This window comes from Pipistrellus hanaki, assembly GCF_964339955.1.
Source record: "Pipistrellus hanaki genome assembly, chromosome: 5".
Classification (NCBI taxonomy): Eukaryota; Metazoa; Chordata; class Mammalia; order Chiroptera; family Vespertilionidae; genus Pipistrellus; species Pipistrellus hanaki.
In genome coordinates, this window is record NC_140507.1 from 58292295 (window position 1) to 58305238 (window position 12944).

The following is a 12944-nucleotide window of genomic DNA, read 5'->3' on the forward strand; positions in this document are numbered from 1 at the left end:
CTTAACGCCCTCTTCTCAATCTTTCTTTCTTAATGACAATTATACACATGCATACATACATACTGGTACTCACAAGTACACACATATATACACACAAACACATATATACATCTACCTGTATGTATTTGCAGAGGAGGAATGAGAAACATAAATTTATCAGCTTTGTTTAATTAGGCTTTTCTCTGGTTACAGATAAAGCTAACCTCTTCTCACTACATGCAGACCGAAACCCAGTTGCTTTCCTATTATTTATTAACTACTAGCTTCCACCCATGACTTCCATATTTATAATCCACTTTTTCTTGGGCTACAAGATCCACATTCCAACTGTGATTCTCAATCAGTTAACTTTTGGTGCACAAGATGATGCTCAACCAACTGAGCCACACCGGCCAGGGCATATTTTATACTCTGAGACCCAGGAGCACTGTGAAATAAAGGCAAATACATGGCACAAACCCTGGCCAGGATATTAATAAAGTTCTATAGATGTGTGGCTGCTGGTTATTCCCTTGGCTTTGCTCTTCCAGCAATATAACAACATTTTACATGGATCAAAAAGGAAAAAGCTGATACATCTTCCATCAATTAGAGTCTCTGTTATTTAATATTTATAACACTTTTCTTATATCTAGTTAGCCAATATATTTCTCAATAACCCTAATCCCTAGCTTCTACTTCCTTATCACACACACACACACACACACACACACACACACACACACACGCACCCCTAACATAAAAATGCTCCGAGCCCTTTGTCCTTCACACTCAAGTTATATCTTGTCCTTTCTTTCTTCTCCTATCCAAGGTTTTCTTTTTTCCCTTCTACTGGCAAGTGCTATTTTCTTAGAAGGCCCATGCATATTCCCAGAATCCTTAGAGTTCTTATAACAAAGCTAGACAATGCATGTGTATTAATTAGCTTCTAATAACAATCAGCTTCTAATAAAAAAAAAAGGGAGCAAAACCAGAGGGTTTACCTCACTGGCAATATTTCTTACTCACTGGGTATGTATTATCTCTGCTTGATCACAGTTTTATCAAGAGATAAAGCCACTGTATGAAAACAGCATTGCTGTGAAACATTTGAGAGAGCACGTTTTGTAACACTGATTCTCACATTCCTGGAGTGGAACCCTCTAGCAGGCATCACTCCCTGAGGAGAAATGAGAGTAAATGAGTTCACCCTGGGGCACTCCACATGGGAGGGACGGGGTACCTGGTACTTGGGAAGCTGCTCCTTCGCGTATTGTGAGGCTCCCCCAGAAGAGCTGAAGGAGGAGATGCTGCTACTGCTGCTGGTGCTGCTGGTGCTGCTGCTGCCTCCCTGACGGCACTTGGCTGACGTTTTAATAGGAACATCCTCCGTTTTCTGGGTTAGGAGAGACAGGCAAGGTGAGTGTGGCTAAATATAATGGGCTTCCTCAACACGCTCCGCATTGGGAGCTCCTTTGTTAAAACATTCTGCATGTGTGTTAAGTGCATAGAAACCAGAAGCTTTTATTTTTTTACTGAGGACAAAATGTGGTTCCTGAGAATCTATAATATTTAGGAGGGGAAATGCTGGAGAAGAGTACTGGACAGAAGGTGGTGGGTTATGTGTTAAGATTTTACCCTCTTTAAATAATGCAACTATTATTTACTTTCCAATTCATGTTTTAAAATCATCAATGAGCTCCAATCTCTGTATTTGTTATTAGAGTATTTTGAGTATTAAAAAGAGTCATAATTTATTTAAAAAAACAATGAGAAAGACATTGCTTCAAATTCCAATATTTTCCAACTGGAACTAAGAAAACAAAAATATTAATTTGGAAAAACTGGGTTTGTGTAATTAACGACACATCTCCTTTAAAATTCCTTTAAAGGTAATCGGAAAGAAAATCATGAGGCTGAGTTTGTGAAAGATGAAGCCAAAACTCTGAAACCGGAGCTACTGCGAATTGCACAGCATGTGATAGAAATTTGGCCTTTAAAGGTTAGAGGTAATAGAAGGTTATCTGCTATACATTCCCTAAACAGAGTTCACTGCTAATTTTATGACATAAAGGTATAAAGATACATCTTTATTAAATTTTCCCTTCTTTCTACACCCAAAGATAGTACTCCCAACAGAAGCATCCTGTACCCTCTATGATAAATTGCTGCTAATCGAGTCTTGTTTTTCTGTGTGCAGTTTTTGCTTGGAATACCATGAATGCAACTGCAGCTTATCTAATCTCCAATGTGACAGTCACACTGGTGGTCTAATGCAAATGCCTGCATCATGTGCTTGATACAAACTCATGACGTACTGTGCTTGCCAAGGGGGTGGAGGGCTGAAAATGGGGAAAGAATGTAAGGAAAGCGTAAACTGCGCTGGTCCCTAACAGCCTCTCCAGCAGTGATGGCATTCAAAGTTGCACTTGGTTATTCCGGAGCATCTGACACTCCCTCAACACCCTCTTCAGATCTCACTGTTACTTAATACCACTTAAGCCAGAAACACAGCCCCTCAGAGGAACTAGAGTGACACAAAGTCCGTACCTGCCTCACAAACTGCTGGAGCCTTTGGCTGGGGTACAGCATTCTGAGCAGTCTGTACTTGGAGATAGCACCTGGTACAGTGAAGAGAGCGCCCACTGAACTTTCTGTAGCCTTGGGCACATACAAACCTCCCTGGACCTAGTTGCCTTTTTGATTGAACGAGTGCTTCCATAAAAGCTTATATTCCAGACGCCAGTGTCAGTACTGCTCTAACTAAAGATTCCAGTTGCTTTTTGAAAACCAGTGAGAATTATTTCCTCCTCCAGCTGTTATGACCATTAGAAGCCCTCAACTAAACCATCTGTGCAAGGTCTTCAGGGCAACAGGAAATGATATGGGGAATCAAGGGGAAACCACGTCCCGTCCACCAAACAAAGCGTCAAGTGTTCACCTAAACGTTGATGCAAATCCACCATTAAAGCTTACAGGTGAATCACCTGAGACATTTCAAGTCTGTCCCCCTACCCCCACCCCCACCACCCCTCAAGCCTACCTAACAAGCCCAACAACTACTGTAATGATTAGCTACCTGGCAGACTTCCACTTTAATTCACTACAGAATCCACCCAGCTAACCGCCTTTAACCAAACACTTCCTTCCTTCAGAAAGGATCCTTATCAAAAGCAGGAAAACAGCCCCTTGGCCATGATGAGACAAAGAGCATGACAAACTCTTCATTTACTTTAGCTACATATTCTGTAAATGGCCAGAATTTTGTCAGTATAGGAAGCAAGTAAAGAAGGAATACAAGTGAATTTATTTAATTTGCAAACAGCTGAACAACTATTGAAAAGAGAATGAAAGGTCTAAAGGTGACAACTTGCAAGTACTCTAAATTAACCTGGCTCCAAGGAATCAAGAGCTGCTCTGGCCCAAGCCAGTTTGGCTTAGTGGATAGAGCTGGGGACTGAAGGGTCCTAGGTTCCATTCCCAGCAGAGGCACATACCCATGTTATGGGCTCGAACCCCAGTGGGGGCATGCAGGAGACAGACAATCAATGAGTCTCTCTCACCATTGATGTTTCTATCTCTCTTTCCCTCTCCCTTTCTCTCTGAAATCAATAAAAATATATATATTTTTAAAAAAAGAGTTGCTCTGTCCTCACTTGACCCATCCTCAGGTCCTCCTGTGTCCTGCCCCTCACCACCAACTCAACCACCTTGCCATAAATAAAAGCCAGACAGGTTGAGAAGCACACCCTTTTGAATGATGACAAGGCATGTTAGCATGTTGAAGCCCCACACTGAGGAGAGCTATTTGTGTTTAGCCCAGTGCTCTGTAGCACTGACTATGAGAAATACTAACAGAGCGATCTAATTAATTTCTCTTCAGGCTAACACTTTATGAATTTTAGAGTTCTCAGATTTCCTATTACACTGCACATATTTGGTATTAAAATCCTACTAGATTGCAACTCACCAGCAAATTCACCTCTAGTAATATTTACAGTACAATGCTTGGTATCTGTCACAATTACTTGCTAACAGTTTCATCTGTGCATTAGTAAGAATACAAAAGCACCTGGCTGGTTTTGCTCAGTGGTCAGAGTATCAGTCTACTGACCAAGGGGTTGTGGTTCGATTCCCGGTCAAGGGCATGTACTTTGGTTGCAGGTTCCCCAGCCCCAGTAGGGGTAGGTGCAAGAAGCACCTCTCTCACATCAATGTTTCTCTCTCTCTCTCCCTCCCCCCTTCCTCTCTCCCTTCCATTATCTCTAGAAATCAGTGGGAAAAATATCCTCAGTGAGAATTAAAAACAAAACAAAACAAAACAAACAAACAAACAAACAAACAAACAAAAATACAAATGTAGCCCGGAAGGTGGAGGGAAATTGGGAAGCTTTTCTTATGTTTCTTCTGAACTATCAATGGCTGTGCACAATATAGCCCAAAGAGACAATTAAGAATTAATAAATGATTGACCAGAGAGATGGTTAAAAGCACAAACGAAAAAGATGAAAGCAAAAGTACATTTCATACCTGAGCTGCCACCTCTTCAATCTTGTGAACAGCTTTAGAATCAAATAAGACTTGTCTACCTCGCCTTTCACAGTCTTGGTAAACAATCAGGCGAATCTCGTTCAGGTCAAACTCCGAACATGACCAACTATGGATTAAAAAAAGAGAAAGAAGTTATGGCATCTGTATGACCTGGAATAATCTTCCCCACCCGTGTGCCTGTGTGCACATCAGAAGGCCACAAGTATGCAGAGACAGAGATCCCTTCAGACCTGGGGCAGACAGCCTCGTCTGTGGACGCCAACGGGCCATACAAATATTGCCAGTGTCCATGACAAAGGTTGGGAAGACTGCTTTAAATAATAAATAACTGGCAGGAAAGCTTCTCCTTCCAAAGCCATTTTGGGGAAAGATGGTAGCCAGAAATCCTAAGGACATGTGTGGAGAGCTGAATGTGGATGTCCAGGTTCTGGGATGTTCAAGCTTTTGTGTCACTGGGCTGGGAACAATTCAGAACAAGAGCCTTTTCTCTTCCTCTGCCATTCACTCATGCAAGGGTCAAATTTTGGGAGAAATTACATATCCTAAGATTTAGTATTTTCATCTATTATAGCTGGCTCTGGCAAAGTATCGGTAAACAAAGGTTGTTAAATTCAGATCTATGCTTTTTTACAGTTCAATCTGGCTGCTTTAAGGAAAACAGGGTGGGACACAGTAGGACTGAAAGCAGGCAGGCCAAAAAGAATTTGAGTTCAGGCCCTTCATAATGAAGGCTACAGTGACAGGAGAAAAGGAGCCAAATACTAGAGGGATATTCAGGATGCAGAACTGATAAGATGTGAACTAGATGGGTGCCTGCAGCAAAGGGGGTGCTAACTGCTTAGAGAATGCTGGGAGAGGAGGAGTCGTTCTGAAGGGATAGAGGATGGACAATTAGATAGACAGACAGACTGACAAAAACAAACTGTAAAATTATGAGACAGAATAACTGAAGTGAAACCAGACAAGTCTGGATTCAAACCCGAACTCTCATTTCCTCATCAGCACAATGTGAGTATTACTACCCACCCTCAAAGCTGCCATAGAATTAAATGAAATATGTAAAATGCTTCACATAGAGGCTGATGCACAGCAAGTGCTCCAAAATGGTAATATTTACTTAAGAAAATTGACAATGCTACTTTAAAAAAAAAAATCACAAACTGTGCATTATTGCTCCTTTCCTTTTTCAGGCAGTGGTGGTAGCAGATGTGTTTTCTTAAATCCCAGCACCAAAAAACATAAAAGTTCTGGTTGTACTTTCTTTTAACAATTAAAGCTACCATGTTCTAAGCTACTATGCCCAACTTTCATAACAACATGGCAAGGGCATTCTGGAAATCATTTTTCTTCCACTCTCAGCCCAGAGGTAGTCCATGGTCCAGGCCTGGCCCATCAGACATGACCCTATGATGTCCAGCTAGGCTCTGATAGCCAGTCCCCACTTAGTTGCTCAGCTGATAAATGGTAACCCTAGAGTTGCTGGTGCCATTATGAGGTGAGAGAGCCTTTCTGAAGATAGGCTTTGGTGGAGTTGTCTTTGGTGGAGTCAACGTGGAGGAAAGAAGAGGTGAGCAACAGAATGGAACGAGACTGCTTCCTGTCTCGGCAATCAAAGGCAGCTATTCCTGAATGAACACCATTTCTGGAGTTAGTTTTCTGTCATTTACAACTGAAAAGTCCTAATGATTGTGCCCTAAAATCACTAATACCACTAAATTTTAATTTTACAAGATCACTAAAAACACTCTCTGCAACTATTAAAACATAGTATACAAATTAAAGTTCTTAAAAGTAAAAACTCAACAAAGAATTACTTTGTGCTTTTTGTTCAATCTGTTGCCTTCATTATGAAGGGCCTGAACTCATATTTATTTTTTAACAATAGCATAATTTACAAAGCAAGTTGTTCAATCCTTATTTCTGAGAGGCAACACTGACTCAAATATCAAACTGAGCATAGCCTGTCTAGAAGAGTTAAAATAATGATTACCTTATTAGAAGTTTCATATTAGTTTTCGACTTTAAAGGATGGAAATAAAAGATGTAGGAAGGGCACAGTATGTATGTCAAGACTCCAACTTTTTAAAATCAAAATTCCTTATCAAGTATTTTCTAAAATATGAGAAAAACTCTATTCACCTTCTTCCATATCAATATTGTCTTTGGTTTAACACCCAATTATAATTTTGGCATTAACTAATATTAGAATAAATTGCAGCTGAATCATTTGGTGAAGGAACTATATGCAGGGCAAAGGAGATTAAATGAGCACTTCAGACTGACACAGGCCTGGGCTCAGATCTCAGCTTTGCCTCCCACTGATTTAATGGGCTTGGGAAAGTTCCTCCAAGCAACATGTTGGGCCTATTGTGAAGATTAAAGGAGATAATCTAGGGAAACCTCCCAGCACACTGCCAGCTCTTTTCCCTTCCATCCTCTATACACAGGGCCTGAGGTATTCATAATCATGTACACCATTTATTCTCTTTATGTTCACATTCACTTCAACAATCAACCAACGGTCACTGTGGAGTGACTAGGGCACCAACCACATGTTACTTTCCTGAGGGCAACTCAGTATTATTCAGAAGTATGAAAAATATTCTTTGAGCTTTTGCCCTAAAGGGTGTGACTATATTAAAGACATTTATTTTAATCAGAACTACCTCATTTCTTTGCTTTCTTTTTTTTTGAAAGCAAGGAAAAAACACTATCCCTGGCATCAAGGAACATGGCATGACTTGTCTACTTTATGGTCACAGCAGTGTGACATGAGGTACAACAAAATAAGATGATTTGTCTATCTTTTCTTACTGTAAAATGTAAAAAAATAAAACTTATATGGATCCATCTAGGTTTTAAAAGTCTATGATTGATGCTAAGATTTACCTGTTTGGAAGTGAAGCCAGGTCTTACATAATCAAGATAAGAAATCAAGTGAACAAAGTCTAAACTACTTAACTGAAAGGTAACCAATAGTTCAAATGATTTTAAGTACAAAAAAACAGAATTCTCTGTAAAATATTTATAGTCATATATTGGAGTTAAATTATGTTGCCTCAAAAGATCTGTTCAATTCCTAATTCCCAGTACCTGTGAATATGACCTTATTTGGAAACACAGTCTTTACAGATGTACAATAATTAAGCTGAGGTCCTACAAGATTAGGATCAGCCCTAATCCAATGACTGGTTTCCTCATAAAAAGAGGGAAATCTGACACAGACACAGAGGGAAAATAGCTATGCAATGACAGAGACAAAGACTGGAGTCATGCTTCTACAAGCTGAGAAATGTCCAGGAATGTTGGTATTCAAGTGGGATACAATAAGAAATGTCTAAGTCACTATTCTATTTTAGAACCTAAAATCTAGAAAACACAATCATGTAGGTAACTACATGAAAATAAGAGGGCAAGGCAGAATATAGAGAGCAAGAGAAAGAACAGAGAAAAATTCCTGGAAGAAGCAATATTTGATGAAGGATGGTAAGGATTAAACATGTGATGAGGAACAAGGAACAGAGTCCTTGCAGACAAAGGCATGATACAAACACAAAAAGTGAAATGGAAAAGTCTTGGATAGTTGGGACATGTCTAGCTTCAAAGCATTACATAGGAAAGATAGTTTAGGATTACTTGTGAAGGACCCTGAATGCTATGCCAAGGAATATACTATGTTTGTCCCACAAGCAGTAGTGTGTCAGTCTAACATTCTGAGAAAGGGAAGGGCATGATCTCACCTGTGTTTTAGGAGAGAACTAAAACTGTTTGAAAAAAACATTTTCAGGGCAAATGGAGAGGTAGTGCTGACTTGCATACCCAGAGTTTCAAGAAGTCATGGCTAATAAGGATGAGAGCAGTGATTGTATGATTTGTTGTAGAGTGATTTGCTACATCCTCAAACACCAGTTCTAATGTTGGTATTTTATGTCTCACTTGAACTTTTATAGGGATAAGGCTAGAGGTGGGCTCAAGTACACCCATGCTAAAGCATGATCAATGAAAGAAGACTACTTCAAAAGTGTCTTTACTCTTGCTGTCACTCAAGGAAACAACCCTATGTAGTGAAAAATAAGAGTCTAAAGAACAGTTTTGTGAATCAAGAGTGTGAATTTTTAAAGAATCAGATATGATATGAACATTTAAATGGTCCAAGAAAGGGAAAATGAAACAAAACAAAACCAACAATAATGATCACAACCAAAATTGGCAGATACTATCCACTTAACAATAGCTCCTACTGTGTGCCACACATTCCTCCAGGCACAGGATAAATCAGTGAACAAATATAACTCTGGTCCTAGAAATCCTATCTTATATAATAAAGAGGTAATATGCAAATTTACCATCACGCCCTTGCACAAGATGGCTGTCCTCATGTGGTCGCAAAGTGGCCACCACAAAATGGCTGGCAGAGGAGGACAGTTGTGGGCGATCAGGCCAGCAGGGAAGGGCAGTTAGAGGTGACCAGGCCAGCAGGGGAAAGCATTTAGGGGTGACCAGGCCTGCAGGGGAGGGAAGTTGGGGGCGCCTGGGCATGCAGGGTAGGGAGGGCAGTTGGGGGCAACCAGGCCTACGGGGGAAGGCAGTTAGAGGTGACCAGGCCTGCAAGGGAAGGCAGTTAGGGATGACCAGGCTGGCAGGGGAGGGCAGTTGGGGGCAATTGGACCAGCCAGGGAGCAGTTAGACATCTATCAAGCTGGCAGGGGAGCAGTTAGGGCAGGTGTTGGCAACCTACGGCTCCAGAGCCACATGCGGCTCTTTTGAAGCTTTACCGCGGCTCCGACAACTTGCAAGCCTGTGTGAAAATGAAGGTAACGTCTTACAGCCCTGATGTGCTGACACTGTGCACTGAGGTTCAGGAGCAAAAATCCCATTAACCAGGTAAATTAAATATTTTAATTAGCTATTAATTTGCAAAAATATATTTTACATTGTTAAGTGAAAAAGTCCTTTTTTTCTTCAGATTGACAGCTAACTGCATGATCCGGTATATAGCATTAAGGTAAGAAACAATATATGCAGTATTATATTTGTTTTAAATGTCGCAATGGTTTTGCGGCTCCCAGGTTTTTTTTTCCTTCGGAAACGGGTCCAAGTGGCTCTTTATGTCTTAAAGGTTGCAGACCTCTGGGTTAGGGGATGATCAGGCTGGTAGGCAGAAGCAGTTAGGGGCAATCAGGCAGGCAGGAAGACAAGTGGCTGGGAGCCAGCAGGCCCAGATTGTGAGAGGGATCCCAGGAATTTTGTGTATTAGGCCTCTAGTCTGCTATAAACAAGGATATTTTCCAGCCACTCTTAAACTCTTTTCTGCCAGCTCCCACTGGTCCTCTCCTCTTAAAAAAAAAAAAAAAAAAAAAAAATGGAAACCCTCTCAAAAGGTTTGCTCGGAAACAACAAGGAGATCCTAATGACTATTAGCAGAAAATAAAGGAAAACTAGGGTGGAGAAAAAGGGAAGATGTGCTTGAGATGGCACAGTTCACCAGGTCAGCCCAATGTACATTATTTCCCAACCTATTTATTTTCAGAATAAAATTATGTAAATATATGGCAGTAACTAATTTCAAAATTTTGGGAGCTAGGTTAGTATTCACAGAAGATGGCTAACAAGATAAGTAATTTGCAAATTACTTAACTTCTCTCTCTTCCCCTGTTTTGTACTGATATAGCCTCAGCTGCACAAATTGCCTAGTTTAGTTTCAGAGGAACTACATAAAAATTCATCATTGAATTGCTGTCCTATGTTCAAGAGTATAGTAAAAAGGCCCTTGAAGTTTCCAAGTCTCATCAGAAAATAATGCTGGCTTAAAGATAAAACTTCTAAGTGATTCAAAAATAAAATTAAAATTTTAATAAAACTAAAATGATTCCAAGTATATGTATCCCTATTACTTTATCAAAAGAAATTTATATGGATGTTGGCTGCAATTCTTCTATCTTCAGGAAAGTAGGGGATATATATATATATATATATATATATATATATATATATTTGTAAAAGAAATGTGTGGGATGAAATAATAAATCCCTATGATTGGCAGCATGGCATGGAGAGAGCACTCATTATAACTCGAGTCCGAAAGCACACTCCTGCATTCATTCCTTCCACATACTTTTAACACCTGCTTGACCCAGAGACCAGGACAGATACTGGGACTAGATCCAGTTCCTACCTCAAAATGCTTACAATCTGATATGGGATGGCCAACCCATAAATAAATGAGTAAACTATACTGTTACAGGTATGGTGTTAAATGTCTTTGTGGCTTCCGGGGAATTTAAATGATAAAAAGGTTATCCACACAGTAGGGGATGAGTGCAAGTCGGAGAGGATTAGGAGTATGGATTAATATTCAACCGGGTAAACACAGCTTCTAACTCTAGCTCTGCACTTTCAACTTACTCCAGAGCTCAGCATTCCCCAAATGTATCTGCCTTATATATCTCACAAGGGTGTCAGGAAAAACAGAGAATAAGTATGAAATTACTTTTAAAATTGTAAAGCATAACTCAAAGGGAAGTTCAGATACCCAATCCTTTATCTGAGCTCCTTGGGGCCAGATATTTCAGAATCCTATAGACAGAAAGAAGCTTATACCATATACAGTAGTACATAATGAATCTTACAGGGTCTGAGGTGTAGTCAAGGCTCCAAATCAAACAAATTAATATTTCACCAGCCCAAGTTATAAATATGTATGCCAAGTGGCTTAGAGATTATAGTAACCTTACATTAGTTCACGTCAGTTCCAAAAATATTTTGAGGGATTTCAGGATTTTGGAATTGTAGGGTAAGAGATCATTGACCAATATAATACATACTATGTCTAAGGAAGGTCAAAATTAAAGTAACATTCAGGTTCTCCACATTTTCCCTAATATAACTGATCCTTAACAAAGATGACCATCAAAGTTTATGCATAAGTAGCTTGTACCTGAGAGCCTATTTCTCCCCCACTGAAACAATTCTATATATGATTATCACATGCTAAAACCACATGTCTTTATATAATGTGTTCACACAGCAATGACAAAATATTATGAGTCACAATACAGTCTGAGGGAACTCTGAAAGACAGAAGAAGAGATGACAGAATTCCTCCCTTCTTTCCTGAGTTCAGGTAAAACTCTGCAATAGATCAACTTTGTCTGTGGCACTCACAGCACCACTACCCATACCCCACTGCCCTGGGGCCACCTGGGTATCAACGAAACAGCAGAGCCCCGCACTCAGTGTCAGAATGCCCAGATTGTAGGCAGGATTGGTATTCTAATGCTGGTAACACTCTTTCACCTCTCAGTACAATGTTCATCTATAAAACGACGGATTGGGACTAAAATGATTCTTCAAGGTCTCATCCTTCCCGTTCTAACACAACTATGGTCCCAAATTATCTTTTTTTTTTTTTTTGTCTTTTATTTTTATTTATTTATTTTTTTTTTAATAAGTTTTTATTTTTCATATTATTACAAATGTTCCTTCCCCTCCCCCCCCCCAACATTGCTCTCCTCCACCAGGTTCCCACCCCACCCTCTGCCCTTTCCCCTCTCCCCATTGTCCTCGTCCATAGGTGCACAGTTTATGTTCAGTCTCTTCCCACGCCCCCCTCTCCCCTTTTCCCCAAGAATCGTCAGTTCACTCCCCTTCCATACCTCTGATTCTATTATATTCAACAGTTAATATTGTTCATCAGATTTTTTTTAATTTTCTTGGTTTTTAGATTCACTTGTTGATAATTACGTATTTGTTGTTCATAATTTTTATCTTTGTTTACTTTCTCTTCTGAAAGAACCCCCTTCAGCAATTCATATAATTCTGGTTTGGTGGTGATGAACTCCTTTAGCTTTTTTTATTAGTGAAGCTCTTTATCTGGCCTTCGATTCTGAATGATAGCTTTGCTGGGTAGCTTATTTTTGGCTGTAGGTTCTTGCTATTCATCACCTTGAATATTTCTTGCCATTCCCTTCTGGCCTGCATGGTTTCTGTTGAGAAGTCAGCTGACAATCGTATAGGTGCTCCTTTATAAGTTACTACCTTCTTTGCTCTTGCTTCTTTTAATATTCTCTCTTTATCTTTTGCTCTTGGAATTTTAATAATGATGTGTCTCGGTGTGGTCCTCTTTGGATTCCTTTTGTTTGGAGTTCTGTGCGCTTCCTGGACTTGTAAGTCAAATTCTTTCACCAGGTGGGGGAAGTTTTCTGTCACTATTTCTTTCAGTATGTTTTCGATATCTTGCTCTCTCTCATCTTCTGGAACCCCCATAATTCTGATGTTGGTTCGCTTGAAGTTGTCCCAGAGGTTTCTTACATTATCTTCAATTTTCTGGATTCTCTTGCCTTCTAGCTTCTGTGGAGGAGTGTCTTCTGGCTCTTTATGTTCCAAATCTTTGACTTGATTCTTGCGATCTTCCC

At 39.9% G+C, this 12944-nt stretch overlaps 2 protein-coding genes across 5 annotated transcripts in view; both read right to left on the minus strand.

Annotated features, from left to right (window-relative positions):
* ETFDH (electron transfer flavoprotein dehydrogenase) overlaps positions 1-12944 on the minus strand; it is a 259286-nt gene that overhangs the window by 132733 nt on the left and 113609 nt on the right. The window lies entirely within an intron of this gene.
* Positions 1-12944, minus strand: part of FNIP2 (folliculin interacting protein 2) — a 120478-nt gene that overhangs the window by 55799 nt on the left and 51735 nt on the right. For all 4 annotated transcript variants that reach the window (XM_084884164.1, XM_084884162.1, XM_084884163.1 and 1 more), the window contains exons 2-3: positions 4510-4636; positions 1223-1375 (exon numbers count right to left, since the gene is read on the minus strand). In XM_084884164.1, the coding sequence (XP_084740290.1) occupies positions 1223-1375; positions 4510-4636 (280 nt within the window). The remainder of the gene's footprint in view (positions 1-1222; positions 1376-4509; positions 4637-12944) is intronic.